This window comes from Nerophis lumbriciformis, linkage group LG02 (genome assembly GCF_033978685.3).
Source record: "Nerophis lumbriciformis linkage group LG02, RoL_Nlum_v2.1, whole genome shotgun sequence".
Taxonomy (NCBI): domain Eukaryota; kingdom Metazoa; phylum Chordata; class Actinopteri; order Syngnathiformes; family Syngnathidae; genus Nerophis; species Nerophis lumbriciformis.
This window is the reverse complement of record NC_084549.2, coordinates 40,018,589-40,035,409: the sequence shown is the minus strand read 5'-3', so window position 1 is coordinate 40,035,409 and position 16,821 is coordinate 40,018,589. Positions and strand designations below refer to the sequence as shown.

Sequence of the window (16,821 nt, the reverse complement as noted above, 5' to 3'; positions counted from 1 at the left end):
GTGTATAATATGAGGCAATAATATATTGTATGTTACAAGCTGCCCCTTGAGGGCAACCATAACTGTAATGTGGCCCCTGAAATGTACACTAAAATACAGAGGACCCTCTCTTTGGAATAAACTGCTTCCAGCTCTTCAATCTACAACTACACTTTGTTCTTTTAAAAAAAGAATTGAAGTCCATGGTCTAAATTTAATTATGATATTGATGTTTGCTATATTGTCCATTTTATTGTATTATTATTATTTAATTTGTTTTTATTTGCTGCTAAATTGTGACGTTTTGGGGCAGGTGTCTTTACAAGAACTTAGTGTCTATTTAACCTGTCCTGTACATAGTTTTGCTTTTTATTGTATATTATTCTTGTTTCTTTTTCCCTGAGTGTGCAAATGAAATAAATAAATACATCGGTGTCCTGCTTGAAAGAGCCCTTGAGTGTCACTAAAAGTGTGCTTTAGCTGTCCCCATTTAGCTTTCCACTACAGTGTGTTGGATCAATGGCTAGTGTGTATTCAAATACATCTAAATGTTTGTAATCAATTGCGAAGGAATATCAAAGAATTGTCCTGTCAAATAATTTATTTTTTGATCAGATTAACCATACTTTTTTAATTTGATTAATCATGATTAGTCACAGTGCTTGCTTGCATAATTTAAATGAACTTCAAAAGATACCAACATTTAGACACAAATGCATGGACACTAATACTTTATATAATTTCCAAAATTATATAGTTTATTTATTAGTACACACATTTGATTACTCATATTTTTTGGTAAGAACAGACTAGAAATTATTTTCCCTATTATTTTCGTATATCATTTGTGCTAATTCATCCTGTACATATACAGTGATACGTGCAGAACATCCCAAACACCTACAAATGTGATTTTAAGTTATTCCAGTATCTTCCAGAAACAATAGTAAACTCTTGACATCAGAATTATGGATATGCTTGGTGAGGAAATAAAAAAACAAAATCATTATTTAGAGTCATCCATTGTCAGAACTACATACCGGTATTAAAAATGTAATGTAAAAATCCCAGCTGTTAAAATTAAGTTTCAGGAGATTGATTTTTAACTATAGAATACATTACGCACCCTTGTTAATAATTCTTGTTCATTTGTTAAAATTGTATACAGTATGCAATTATTGTCAACCTTTAAAATAGTATAATATTTGCAACATTGAGAGGGAATAGAACAAAAATTAAGGACTTTTATGTCCTGTTTATCTTTGCAAATAATTCAAATTGAATGTCCCTAGAGAGTAATAAATGCCATTTAGGTTTCTTGGCAGACTTTGCAACAAGTGAGTTTCTAATACCTTTGGGTGGCTCTTCTTTTTGCATGCGGTTATGGAAAAGCTGCAGGGAGAAGTCTCGGGACACTGAGCATATAAGGTTTCCCCGAAGGACGGACAAAGCCTCCAAAGGCAACTCCATCAACTTACAGTCAACCAGCAACACCACAAACTCTCCTAGTTGAGGTGTACTTTCTGTAAAGACACACATGGACACACAATGTAATCTAGTGCCCTCAATTAAAAAGGAAAACACTTAAGGTTTCAAATCAATGATAATAAACTTCACAAAAATCTCAACTCGTTAAGATCACTATGGTACATAATTGTGCTCAGTAGGTATTTTTATTATATAACTTTCTAATTAGGTTTGCTACACTTTTAAGAGAAGAAACACTCAAACACGGTTTTGAGTTCCAAGTTTTTATGATGTCATGAACAAAAAAACTATTTCCTCGTAGACATGTACCTCCTCTATTTGTTGCAGTCCACCCGATGTACTGTATATATTCTCCACTTTGTAAAGAAAACGCAGACTTTGCTATACATCTTAAAATAAATCTTGGAGCTCCATCAAATCTCCATCAATGAAATAGACGTGGTTGCTGCAAATTGTATTATCTGCTTTTCTTTCAGTGAATAGGCTAAAAGGGCATGCTTTTCAAAAGTGACTGTAATGCTTATTATATACATAAACAAACAAATTAAACATTTTCTTAAATGTGTCATTAGCTAATTATAATGGTAATTCAGTGTGTTATTTATTTATTCAATGTAAAAGTAGTAGTAGTAGTTATTTAATAATTTAATTCATTATGTCAACATTTCATTAATTATTGGTTTCCGTACTTAAGTAATTTTTCCTGATTTATTTAATTATTTCATGAACTTGTGTGTCATCGCTTCGTTATTTATTTTTGCTGTCAAACTCACCCATCAAAGTCAGTGGGCAGGTCCTAATGCAAATCTATTCCATTTGCTTTGGTCTGAAGCCTGGAACTTTGGAAGTCTTTCAAGCCATGGTGGCTAAGGAAGATGTACTTGTACGTCTTGAGGAGTTGGTGGTAGATATTTTACACCTTGCTGAGTACAGTATGTGGAAGCGACACCTGCTGACTCACAGCATGTAGCAGTCAAAATTTTTTTTACGAAACAAACTCAACAAATTATCGACCAGTCCTCCACAGTTCACACAGACTAGTGATGGGATCGGCAGTTCTTTTGGCTGTACTGAATCACTAGAATCAGTTCCTTAAATTGAGTCGTTCAAAAAATCAGTTCACCGATTAGGTTTAGGTTAGAATAGAACAGAAAGTTTTACTGACATTACCGGTATATTAAATTATTCATGATTTATGGTTTCCACTACTGTGTTTTTAGAAAAATACAATTAATAATTAAGTACTAAAAACAAAACTATGGAAACATGTACACAGATAAGCCATGTAGCAGGTAAAACACATTTATTAAAGATAAAACACAATTTGTTACAAAATGTAGTCATTTCACTTGCACTAGTTGACGCTAATTGGGCGGTCTTAACTCCGCTAATATTTGGCATCAAGTCAAGCAGCTGTGTGCGCGTCTACGTATCTACATGTGCACAGCAGAGGAGCTAGTTAACTTATGAGAGTAGCGTGTGTGTGTTTGCGAGAATGTCAATGTGTTGGCTGAGTGACGTCAGTGAGTGAGTGAGCGAGTAAAGAGAGAGAGAGGTAGCGCGTGCACTGCGCAGTAGAAGGATTAAAGGGCCCAGTTGTTTCCTGCAAAACTAATAATAAAGCAACCAGATTGTCACGAATCAGCGGCCTCGAATTCTGACCGGAAAGCGGAGCTTAGCTGACCCATTGCCAGGTAAAGTGAAGGGTGTTAAAACAACCGCCCTGGAGGGAACCCCTGTGCTCCTCGGCTACGGTCTGCATGGGAGCTGAACAGCAGGAAAGATGTAACAACTACATCATTACCTGTCACTCTTTATAACTCCTGTGCAGATCTGAATGTTTATTACTTTAATGTTTACCTAAGTTTGAAGCAAAGTTGGTAATATTAGTCGCCATGTTTTGCGAGGCGTATTTTAAAGCAGCTGTTGTGTAAGTAGCATATGTGTGTGTGCTCATTTAAGACTATTAGTATGTGGGGTGAGTGACGTGAGTAAGTGAGTGGGCAAGTAAGGAGCGGTAGCGGTAGCATGTGCAGGGGTGTTAATAGCATCGTGGATGCCCGGTTGTGCCCGGTGAAAATGATAAATAAAGTGACCAAGTTGTAACTAATCGACGGCCTCATCATTCCGACCAAAGAGCGGTACTTTACGGACCCATTGCCGGGTAAAGTGAAGGGTGTTACCCCGACAAATCATCGGCCCTGGAGGGAACGTCTCCCCTGCGCTCCGCGACCACAATCTGGGAGCCGACAAGCAGAAAATGTTTAAAGCGTCATCTTTATTGTTAGTTTTGATGCCCAATTACCTCCATATTGCACTTCACGCACCCTCTTTATTAACCAGTAGAATTGCTGTTTTTGCCATTGTTCCCCACCACAATGTTATTGCTTGCATGCACTTTTTGTGTGCGTTTTGACACTCTCAACATCATGCGCCTCGGCTCTGTACTCACCGCCGCACAGCGGCATTAAGATAAAAGAACGGTACTGGTACTTTTCAAAGGCAGTATAGTACAGTGTCTCCTGCATCTTGGGTGACAACTACTGCAGCCATGCAAGTCCCTGACAAATATATTAACATCCTAGCAGTTGGCATCTCATGAAGTCTGCAGTGAGTATTAATCAGTGATGAAGAAGAAAAAAAGAGCAAACGTCATAATGCACCGCATATGCTTAAAATGATCCAAATACGTAAATATTAAGTGTTATTATAAATGCGCCCATTACTACATTACATACATACTTACATCATGAATACAAAACCCTAACGGATGTGTTTGGATGTTTTTTAGGGGATTTATAGGCAGAATTGAACGGCTCTTATAGGCTCTAATGTAAGCTGACGTTTGATCATGTATTTAATATTTAAAATGCATTTAAAAAAATCCATCCGAAGTCATGTATTTCATAATGATTGTGAACGATAGACACAATTCCCCAAAAAAGTGTGCAGTTGCCCTTTAAGCTTTATCAGTGTGCCATGTTTTATGTGATGTGGGCGTGTATTTGTATAAGTGTGATTGTGTACACATCTATGTATGGATATGTGTTTGCTGAAGCGTCTGTATGCGTGAGAGTATATGTATGTACAGGTAAAAGCCAGTAAATTAGAATATTTTGAAAAACTTGATTTATTTCAGTAATTGCATTCAAAAGGTGTAACTAGTACATTATATTTATTCATTGCACACAGACTGATGCATTCAAATGTTTATTTCATTTAATTTTGATGATTTGAAGTGGCAACAAATGAAAATCCAAAATTCCGTGTGTCACAAAATTAGAATATTACTTAAGGCTAATACAAAAAAGGGATTTTTAGAAATGTTGGCCAACTGAAAAGTATGAAAATGAAAAATATGAGCATGTACAATACTCAATACTTGGTTGGAGCTCCTTTTGCCTCAATTACTGCGTTAATGCGGCGTGGCATGGAGTCGATGAGTTTCTGGCACTGCTCAGGTGTTATGAGAGCCCAGGTTGCTCTGATAGTGGCCTTCAACTCTTCTGTGTTTTTGGGTCTGGCATTCTGCATCTTCCTTTTCACAATACCCCACAGATTTTCTATGGGGCTAAGGTCAGGGGAGTTGGCGGGCCAATTTAGAACAGAAATACCATGGTCCGTAAACCAGGCACGGGTAGATTTTGCGCTGTGTGCAGGCCCCAAGTCCTGTTGGAACTTGAAATCTCCATCTCCATAGAGCAGGTCAGCAGCAGGAAGCATGAAGTGCTCTAAAACTTGCTGGTAGACGGCTGCCTTGACCCTGGATCTCAGGAAACAGAGTGGACCGACACCAGCAGATGACATGGCACCCCAAACCATCACTGATGGTGGAAGCTTTACACTAGACTTCAGGCAACGTGGATCTTGTGCCTCTCCTGTCTTCCTCCAGACTCTGGCACCTCAATTTCCAAAGGAAATGCAAAATTTGCATGGTTGGGTGATGGTTTGGGGTGCCATGTCATCTGCTGGTGTCGGTCCACTCTGTTTCCTGAGATCCAGGGTTAACGCAGCCGTCTACCAGCAAGTTTTAGAGCACTTCATGCTTCCTGCTGCTGACCTGCTCTATGGAGATGGAGATTTCAAGTTCCAACAGGACTTGGCGCCTGCACACAGCGCAAAATCTACCCGTGCCTGGTTTACGGACCATGGTATTTCTGTTCTAAATTGGCCCGCCAACTCCCCTGACCTTAGCCCCATAGAAAATCTGTGGGGTATTGTGAAAAGGAAGATGCAGAATGCCAGACCCAAAAACGCAGAAGAGTTGAAGGCCACTATCAGAGCAACCTGGGCTCTCATAACACCTGAGCAGTGCCAGAAACTCATCGACTCCATGCCACGCCGCATTAACGCAGTAATTGAGGCAAAAGGAGCTCCAACCAAGTATTGAGTATTGTACATGCTCATATTTTTCATTTTCATACTTTTCAGTTGGCCAACATTTCTAAAAATCCCTTTTTTGTATTAGCCTTAAGTAATATTCTAATTTTGTGACACACGGAATTTTGGATTTTCATTTGTTGCCACTTCAAATCATCAAAATTAAATGAAATAAACATTTGAATGCATCAGTCTGTGTGCAATGAATAAATATAATGTACAAGTTACACTTTTTGAATGCAATTACTGAAATAAATCAAGTTTTTCAAAATATTCTAATTTACTGGCTTTTACCTGTATATGTGCATGTGTATGGATGAATGTATGATTGTGTGTGTATTTAGGTATGTATGTGAATATAAATGTGAAGTGCATCTGAAAATTATTCACAGTATTCACAGGCTATCTTATAGCCTCATTCCAAAATGGAATACATACATTTTTGTCCTCAAAATTCTACGTACAATACCCCATAATGACAATGTGGAAATATATATATTTTTTTAAGTTACAAAAAAGTTGCATTGTACGCAGAATTTTGAGGAAAAAAAAAAAGTATTATTGCAAAACAAGCACTGTCCCAGCCACCCAGAAAGCCTCACCCAAAACAGCAATAGTGGCAATGGGATAGTAATTTTAATGGCTTCTTGTTCTTTTACCTGAGGGTAATTTGTTTTCTTTACTTTTGTCTTGGACCCCTTCAGGAATTGGTTCTAATGACTCCTGGGAGCTGTTAGGAAAGAGACAAACAAGGATCAGCATAGCTATTCAACCATATTCACAGGCCACAGAGTTAAGCATATCAGCACCATCTTATGAACCAATACAAGATCAATCAGTATCGCAGAAATCATCCATAATACAGCCTTAGCTTGCCTTTCTTTATAAGACAGAGATACTAATTAAAAATACAAAGTAAATAAAAAGTGAGATATTAAATAGAATGTTAAATGTACTTTCTGACAGTGCCTGAATATTAAGTATAATATCGCATATACAATTACAAAATATTATATTTCAGTGTTGTCTTTGGTACATTTTGTGTTTTAATATAGACTTTGATTTGGATATCATTAGATTGGAAAGTTGTACCTAAAGTGGCCATCAAATGTGGTTGATCATACCTCAAACAAGAGAAGTCAAATTGAGCAAGAAGAGGATTCAAATATTCTTCCATTTGCTGAACAATTTCCCTGAAATGAAGTGTCAACACCTTGTCTGCATCAGATTCCTGGTTAGAAAATTTAAGAGAAATAATGTTTCAAGAGAGGTAAAGGTTTTATCATAACTTAAATGTATTGAAGCAAAACCATAAACCTTGTGAGATAATAATATTGGGGTAGAAGACAAGCAAATGCATACAGGATCAGAAGCGTGAAACTCTTCCGGGGATTCTTCCACTCTTCCCTCATACAAACAAGCCTCCTTCAGGAAAGCATGTCTTGTCTCTTGGTCAAAGGACCGGGTCTGCTCCTGAAGTGCGAGCAGAGCCTTTGGGCAGACAGAAACCTTGGCTACTTTAGTCAGGAAACCTGCAACAAATAAATTGACACCCAGTCACACATGCATGCTCATAGATGCACATAGTACAGGATTTGTAATTGGTCCCTGTGAGCGCCTTCAATTTCCGCTCCTTCAATGCTAGTGTATTCTACAATCAATCGCTTGCGTGGCGCAGAAAAGTGGCCGTGCGCGACCCGAGGGTCCCTGGTTCAATCCCCACCTAGTACCAACCTCGTCATGTCCGTTGTGTCCTGAGCAAGACACTTCACCCTTGCTCCTGATGGGTGCTGGTTAGCGCCTTGCATGGCAGCTCCCTCCATCAGTGTGTGAATGTGTGTGTGAATGGGTAAATGTGGAAGTAGTGTCAAAGCGCTTTGAGTACCTTGAAGGTAGAAAAGCGCTATACAAGTACAACCCATTTATCATTTTCTTTTTTTCCCATCTCATTGTTTATTCCTCACTTTCTTTTCCATAATTTGGCCACTATTGTGAAGAAATTATGCAAGAGGCTATAGACATTTATTTTATTTTCCATGATTGCTATTTTAATACTAGTCCCATAAAAGGTCATGCGAAGAGGTACAACTATGCTAATTCCACGTGATGAGTTATGCAAGCTGGCCTTTTATGTGAGGTATAATGCAGTGATGTTTAAAGGGAAACAATTGTGCCCTTTTACATCCTCACCCCTTGTCCTCATCATCCATCCATCCATTTTCTACCGCTTGTCCCTTTTTGGGGTCGCGGGGGGTGCTGGAGCCTATCTCAGCTGCATTCGGGCGGAAGGCGGAGTACACCCTGGACAAGTCGCCACCTCATCGCAGGGCCAACACAGGTAGACAGACAACATTCAATATATTTCTGTGTTTTTTAAAGCGTATCAATGATGATTTACGTATTTTGGGACTTATAAATGCTGTTACAATGTTGGATACTCATGTTAAACATTGTCAGCATCAAATCATAAGGTTTATGTTTTATGGTGTAAGCTTGAACACTGTTTTGGATGCCTGTTTGTGGTATTTTGCAGTCTGGCTATGTTGTGACATCACGGCGAGGTGGATGTACGTATTTGGACATTAAGTAAGCCTCTCAGTCAGAGAGGGTGCATCTCTTCTGCTTCAGATTGTGAGGTAACACGAATAAAGATAGGATAAAGTATTATTTTGATCTCATCTTGGCATGGGAATAGTGCAGTGACATACTGTAAATGCTACTAAAAGCAGATTTTTTTCAATGCAACTCTTAAGTCGATCAGAGAGTGTGCAAGTATACCTGATATACTGTATATGTGAATGTATATGTTAATGAGATTTAGTTTTAACAGTTTTTGAAAAACAATAGCTATATAACTTCAAGGTATATATTTAAACAGTGTACATTTTCAAATGATAAATATCGATACTTTTGGAGCGGGTTGGGGGTAGTTTCAATCGCAATCTGGGAATGTGTCCGCAAACAAACATCTTGCAGACAGCCTCAAAAACGGGTTATAAATGTGACTGTGGTGCAAAACATACGCAAAAATGTACACTCATGCATATCCAATACATATTATCGAGACCACAAAGAAGTGTTTTAAATGTAGGATAAAAATCATCAAAGGTACCCTTGAAAAATACATAATACATGTATATATGAAAACTACAGTCTTTTAAATACGGACAAAGTTCTACACAGCTGAGTATGTGTGGAACATAATATTCCTAAAAGTATTCATGGGGACACTGCAACAAATATAGTGTGTGAGATTTTTTAACAGCATACAGTATTAGGAGTAGGTGTGCCAGCCAAACAAATAATAACCTGGTGCTGTCTTCACTTTTGTATTTTCTGGAGCTTCAGGCATGTTGTAAAAGGCTCCATAAAGTTCAGACCTGAAACAAAAAACAAACAAATGACTTAAAATGAACATGTAAAGGAGAGATGTGGTGTGTGCGAACAAGTCAAGTCTTTTAAATGGCTCTTTTTTTTAGTTCTTCTTCCTCTTTAAGTGAACGATGAAAACTAAATTGCACGTGCTTTTTTAAAATGCAAATTACCCATGCTGCCTTCATGTGTCAACACCAGTGTGTCCAATGAGTCTAAAGTGGTCCACGCTGCCTTCAGGTAAATGACTAATGACGTACCCGAGGTTGAGTTTTCCATAGCACGCTCTAGTCAGGCGGACAGCTAGTTTATTAGACATTATATAGTGAGTGCCATCCGACGGGACTGAAGACATATATTTTGCCCCTAAATACGAGAGGTCGGAGAAAAAGTAGAGTCAGCCTGACTTAACTGGAGACACATATTCCACTGTATCAGTGACCGACTAATAAACACATACACACACAAAATGTACATTTTTGGGTATTTAGAAAAAAAAAATTGCATTTATTTTTTTAGATACGTAGATACAATTTATTCTTGTGCACGTTGGAGATTCCTGGTCTAGTGTGTCTTAAGGATTTAAGTGGGGTTGAAGTCAGGTCTCTGTATGTGTTAGACAAGTTCTTCCACACCAAACTCATCCAAGCATGCCACTGTTCAGGGTCGGTTCGAAGCAGGCATAAACGAAGGGGCAGTCAGATATGTGAAGGGGGCATCATATGTACATGCTCCTCCATCATGCTCCAGCACTTTTTTCTGTGCTAATACAATAGTAACAGTGCCTTCTTCATATAATTTGGTTGTTAGCTACAGTATGGCCGGATTTACTGAGATTCAAATACCACGCACTAAACAGTACGGGCAATCTATAAAATAGTGTTTACTATTAGTGAGCGTGTTGCATGTGAGTTACTAAGGCTGTGTGTACAATTGTAAAGCGGTGCAGTCTGTCTTATTTATATGAGGATTTTGCGTGTACTATACGGGGCATCATAACGGAGACACACTCATTTACACATTCATGACATCATGCCTGTGGTGTCTTGCTACGTTTTCAAACATGCAGGAGACATCTATTACTTTGTATGGGCATTTTAGAAGCAGTCGTGCAATGCATCTACATTGACACCATTTTTGTTTACCGCTAAAGGTGCATGGGAGAGGCTGCACTTACTGCGCTCAATACGCAAAAATGCATACTTCAGAATGTTTTTTTCATATAAGAAATACTTTCGTGATATATATATATATATATATATATATATATATATATATATATATATATATATATATATATTCTACGTGGAAAAAAAACAAAATGTCATAAAAAAAAAAATAATTAAACGACACCAAAACGCATCAATTGAATTTGTTATAATCAATTCCGTAAGTCCTCTAGCTAGCAGATATAAAATTATGTTACTGAATAGATGATACTATATTAATATATATGTTTTTCCTGACCATCCAAAAATGTTGACACACACATATGACGGAGGATTCTCATCTGTCCATTGTGTGTCAGTGCAGCGCAAGCACTGGTCCTGCGGCTGTGTGTGGAACTGTTAGTTTGCACAGTTACTAAATAAAGCACGAAATAGTGCTTGTAGAATGGTGATGAGTTTTGATAAATCACATTGCGCTTAATAAATAATTATTAATAATCATGCATTTTCTCCTCCCTGTATTGTGGGCGTTTTTTTCTTGCATATAAATGAAAACCAAGACTCAAAATGGATTGCACGCCTTATTCTGCTCACTGAAGAGACGGAATCCACTATGCACAAGTTTAGTAGATCAGCTTTGCGTGTGCTATAAGGATTGCACATGCTTTAGTAAAACAGGACCTGTGTGTCCAACTCCAACCTGGAGAAGAAGATTGCACTTTGTCAGGCCTCTACCTTTACACTTGTTCAACTTGAGTGTCTCACCCGAAGACTAAGCTCCTGCTGGTAGCTCTTAACCACAATAAGGTGGCAATCTCTCAGGGGGGGAATTTAAAAAATAAAAGTAAAATAAATAAAATAAAGTAACCTTCATCCACTTTTTATAAACCATCAAATAGTTATCTTAATTTGATGGCCTGATTCTTAAACTGAACCTTAAGTAAATATTGACTATTGTGTATAGGACTTCATACACAATAGTCAATATTTACAAAACTAAAAAGTAGTCTTACGAATAATACAAAAAAATTATTCTCAAAATAGTTTATCATCAAGTCAGTTGAATCATGCATGCTTCAAAGTTTTTGAATCATTCACTTATTTACACAGAGAAACTTAACAGCATTGCCTACACTCTAGATATAGTAATGTTTTTTTTCAAGTTGTGTTTTACTGAACCAACTAACCAAGAGTCATCAGTTCCCCTGTTCCTTTACATTGTATGTATTCCATTGTGTTCTCTGTCCAGTAAGCAATTAAAAACTTGCAGCGTGAGGGAGTTCACATTGACTCAAATAATGGTAGCCTACATATTCATTTTCATTACCGTTTAAACAGGAAGAGCAACTGATGCTCTTTTCGACTAAACAGCTCATTTCGATGGAACAAACAACTACACACAGCTTTAACTTACAGTCTGTAGATGTCACAATCGATGGCATCATATAGCGTCAAAAAAAAAAAAGTGTCCTCTTCTCACTTTCTCCCAGGTGTTCATATATTACCATGTAGAACATGTTAAAGCATCACCTTTTTGTTTTGGCGCCGCCGGTGCAAAATTAAACTTCCTCATCTCACAATAAAAAGCATCTGACTGGCCCACCTTTGTTGCTAACCCCCACCCTCTCTCATATTGTACGCTATTAAAGAACTGTGAATGGATATATTCCGAACTTGTCCAAGCCATTTACAAGACAAAATTAAATACAATAGGATTTTGTTTTTGAAAACTTTTTGTCTCGTTTTATTTCGTCAACACTGGTTTACTGAGGGCAGAGAGGATGAGCGTGGGTGTGTGTGGGTGCACGTGGACTCGCTGCGCTTGACACAGGCGATGGACAAAAAAGAAGGAAGATGAAAAGTGTTGTAGTGTGTCCCTTTTCAGCGGATTTCTCCACTACTGCGGATAATTTTCTCAACCTGCCATATATACATTTTGTGGGTATATTAAAAAGTATTTTCACAACATCAAACATTTTGATTTGAGAGGGATAGACATTTTTTTGAGGAGGCTCTGCTCCCTCATACCCTTACGTAAAACCGCCTCTGTTTATGTTGCTATGTAATCACTGTGTATTGAGGTATTAAAGGGCTGTTTCTTTGTTAAACCTCAATTTTGCAAGATGAAAAAGTGGGTAGTTTTATTTTTTAGCACTGCCTGGGGTTTTGAAATTGGTTTTCACAGCAACATACACCATATTACAATGACTTATAACATTGTTCAGCTAAGAAATATTTTTTGCGATGATAAAAATTTAAATACATTTTTTAAGAAATATAATATTTTTTAAGCATATGTGCAAATGTGTAGGAGTATAACAAATAAAGCTCCTTGAATATTCTCTCCCGCCTACCTATTGAAATAAGCCCTCGAGTGGCAGGTCCTGAACACACTAACCACGCCAATATACTGTATACTAAACCAATACTGTTAGCAATACAAACAACACTTGGAGGAAAACATGGCAGTGAGTGGAAACAAAGACTAATTTAAAAAGACAAATTACCCATCATAGGAGTGCTGCAGTAATATAATCTTCATCTCAGGCGGAAGTTCCGCAACAAAGTTCAGGTGGTTGGGATCAATGGTTAGTTGAGAGAAGGCCTGTGGAAATGATTTTTGCAGTAAGAATGTTGTAATCTACAGCATTTATTTATTGAAAGGGCTTGTCAAAGAGAAATACAATAAATGGGGTGCAATTCCTAATATAAGGGAACTCATTAAATAAAAAAATCTTATTGTTTGTCCCTAAAAGTTTGATAAAGTATGCAATACTGTTCATGTTTTGTGACGCAAAATAACTGGGGTAAAATATATTTGCAGCTCTGCCTCAGAGCAGTATCTGGGTTCCAAAATACATTTGGAGCAAAGGGGATAACATCCCCAAAACTCGTCCCACCTCAAGGGAACTTAACTATCTGGCTATGACAGAATCCATTAATCATTAGAAGCGAGGGTGGAAAGTGGGTGACCTGGTACCTTGGAGATACTGTTCAGGGAATATTTCACTCCTTCCAGCATTCTCGTGGACCTCCCCTCTTCAGAGACGTACAGTTTTGTGTGGAGGCTGAGTAGAGCTGCGAGCTGGGACACACTAGTGTCAACACAGGCTGAATTTAAGACTTCAGCCATTATATCAACAGCAAAAGCACTCTGGGGATAAAAAAAAAAAAAACACACACAATTAAAGTACCAGTAGGTAATGACATTTATCAATAAATACCATTTAATACAATTTTTGGTGAAAATGCACACAAAGATATGTTTTTTTGATGCACAGAAGCTTACCTGAAACAAGGCGAGATATTGACCTGTCAGTTCATGATCTGACTGGCCATGACACTGCAGCATACTAAGAGAGGCATTGCTTAGGATGGAAGCAGACAACTTGTGCTGAAGACACAGAGCAATAGCTTCAGACAATACCTTGCTGGCCTGGGCCAAAAGCTGCTGAGCTTTATGTCTCTTACGCTGCATGACATAGAGACAGGCAACACTCAGAACACATTTATACACAACGCAATCTTGGTGTTCTGTGCTATAGTTGTAACCCTTCTAATTCTCAACATAGGTGACACAATTAAGTAATAGACATACAACAATAGGATCCAAACTGAATTGACTAAAAAGCCTGTGCCGAATTGGTGATAAATAAAATAGCTTGATGTAAATTTTGAAAAAGCCTGTCTCTATACTACAAAACCAAAACCACTGAAGTTGGCAAGATGTGTAATTCGTAAATAAAAACAGAAGACAATGATTTGCAAATCCTTTTCAACTTATATTCAATTGAATACATCAAAGGGGATAAGCGGTAGAAAATGCATGGATGGATGGATACTGCAAAAACAAGATATTGAAGGTTCGAACTGAGAAACTATTTTTTTGGGGGAAATAATCATTAACTTAGAATTTAATAGCAGCAACACATTGCTAAGACGTTGGCACATGGACATTTTTACTACTGTGTTCCATGGCCTTTCCTTTTTAACAACACTCAGTAAACGTTTGGAAACTGAGGAGACCCATTTTCGAAGCTTTTCAGGTGGAATTATTTCCCATTCTTGCTTGATGTACAGCTTAAGTTGTTCAACAGTCCGGGGTCTCCGTTGTGGTAAAATGTGTGCCACACATTTTCAATGGGAGACAGGTCTGGACTACAGGCAGGCCAGTCTAGTACCCGCACTCTTTTACTACGAAGCCACACTGTTGTAACACGTGGCTTGACATTGCCTTGCTGAAATAAGCAGGGGCGTCCATGATAACATTGCTTGGATGGCAACATATGTTGCTCCAAAACCTGTATGTACCTTTCAGCATTAATGGTACTTTCACAGATGTGTAAGTCACCCATGTCTTGGGCACTAGTACACCCCCATACCATCACAGATGTTGGCTTTTCAACTTAGCGCCTATAACAATCCGGATGGTTCATTTCCTCTTTGGTCCGGAGGACACAACGTTCACAATTTCCAAAAACAATTTGAAATGTGAACTCGTCAGACCACAGAACACTTTTCCACTTTGTATAAGTCCATCTTAGATGAGCTCAGGCCCAGCGAAGCCGGCGGCGTTTCTGGGTGTTGTTGATAAATGGCTTTGGCTTTGCACAGTACGAATGAATGAATGGGTTATACTTGTATAGTGCTTTTCTACCTTCAAGGTGTCGAGTTACTGAATTACATATGTGAGTCCAGCTGTACTTTATAACGTGGATACTTTTATTAGCTCAATCACAACAGGTGTCTCGCTCTCTCACTCACTCCCACACTGTCTCCCGCTCCGTCGCACCTCGTGACGTCATAGCCTGTCGACTCTGTAGTTCTCCCATAATACAATCACACCACATCTCCCCTTTCTAGAATCAATGGGTAGACTGCCATTGATTCAACAGACCTTGAGGATTATTCTGCCTCGTGGTTGGAAGGTCTGCTCCTATATGAGCCTGTACCAGACAATCAAACACACACACATATTTTACCCTTAGAACAATCCACTTCAACATCAATACTCAAACATCCATCCTATACTAATCCTGTACTGTCCTCAACCTAAGCCCTGCAACTGACTTGAACATTTACAGTACAATAAAACATATCCAAAACGCTCCAATTACACTTTTCTGTCTTTTCCCACATACAGTAACATTCTTTTTTTTTTCATTAGAGTCTCTGTAATGTCTCTAGGAAACAAAATTATAGGTCCAACCTAGTTGGTCTCACCACAGCCCTCCCAGACCTAGTTCTAGGAGTAGGAGTAGATGGAGGTTCTGGAACACTCTGCTGTGATGGTTCTGCTGAAGGTTGCTCCGGAACGCCCCCCAGGAACGGCTCTGCTGCACCATGGCAACTGTGCTCCGGCGAGGATCCCATAGGGATGAGATGACGACGGTTCCGTCTGATGGTCCCATGGGGTCCTTCCACCAGATACGATCGTGGAGTGGTGTGACGTCCGATGATAGCTCCGGCTTTCTTTTGGTCCTTAATCCACACGTCCTGTCCCGGATTCAGTCTGTCAAGGTTCATTGCACGATGCCGCAGGTTGTAGCGTTGTGCATCTTTTGTCCTCTTCTCTCCTTCTTTCCGCATAACAGCTTCACTATCAGGAAGAGCAGGATTTAGCAAAGCAGGAAGGATAGGCACTGTTGTGCGGAGCCTCCTCCCCATGAGAAGCTGCACTGGACTATACCCATTGTCGAGAGGGGTAGCCCTGTAAGCGAGCAAAGCAAGATAGGGGTCATCTGCTTTCTTTAGGAGACCTTTCACCGTCTGTACTGCACGTTCGGCTTCGGCATTACCTTGAGGATATCTTGGGCTACTGGTAACGTGCCACAATCCGTAAGAATGTGCGAACTCGGCGAAACCTGCTCCAGAGAACTGGGGCCCTCCATCCGAAACGAGAAGATCCGGGATTCCGTGACGTGCATATATCGATTTTAGGTGGTGGATTACATCATTTGACCTTGTGGAGGTCAGCAAAGCAATCTCCACGTACCTTGACATGTAGTGCACTACCAGCAGGTAGGTCTTGGTACCGAGCATGAATAAATAAGCTCCTAACTTCTCCCATGGTCGGCCTGGGTATGGTGACGGCATCAGCGGCTCCCTGTGGTTCTGTCTCTCCTTACAGCATGTTCGGCAGTTGAGAACCAATTCATTCAGCTGCTGGCTCAGCCCGGGCCACCATACTGACTGTTGTGCCCGCTGTCTACACTTCACCACGCCTTGGTGTCCTTCATGCAATTTGGCGAGAACATAATTTCTCATTGTAGAAGGGATGACGAGCCTGTGTCCCTTCAGCAAGACACCATCTTGAACTGTAAGGAACGCCTGCTCTGCCCTGTACAGCCTGAGTGCTGGTTCTTTGGAACCGTGTGCTGGCCAGCCTTCAGCACACAGCTGCATCACCTGTGCGCACACACTGTCAGCGCTT

The 16,821-nt window shown here is 39.3% G+C and overlaps 1 protein-coding gene across 9 annotated transcripts in view; it reads right to left on the bottom strand.

Annotated features, from left to right (window-relative positions):
* The window catches only part of cfap46 (cilia and flagella associated protein 46), a 130,722-nt gene that overhangs the window by 24,535 nt on the left and 89,366 nt on the right, over positions 1–16,821 (bottom strand). For 7 of the 9 annotated variants that reach the window (XM_061962663.1, XM_061962679.1, XM_061962653.2 and 4 more), the window contains 8 exons: positions 13,678–13,860; positions 13,369–13,542; positions 12,896–12,993; positions 9,157–9,227; positions 7,210–7,379; positions 6,972–7,078; positions 6,507–6,577; positions 1,332–1,502 (listed from right to left, as the gene is read on the bottom strand). In XM_061962663.1, coding sequence (XP_061818647.1) covers positions 1,332–1,502; positions 6,507–6,577; positions 6,972–7,078; positions 7,210–7,379; positions 9,157–9,227; positions 12,896–12,993; positions 13,369–13,542; positions 13,678–13,860 — 1,045 coding nt within the window. Of the gene's footprint in view, positions 1–1,331; positions 1,503–6,506; positions 6,578–6,971; positions 7,079–7,209; positions 7,380–9,156; positions 9,228–12,895; positions 12,994–13,368; positions 13,543–13,677; positions 13,861–16,821 lie in introns of those variants that run through there. The other 2 variants (XM_061962703.1, XR_009815447.2) reach the window with 2 other exon arrangements.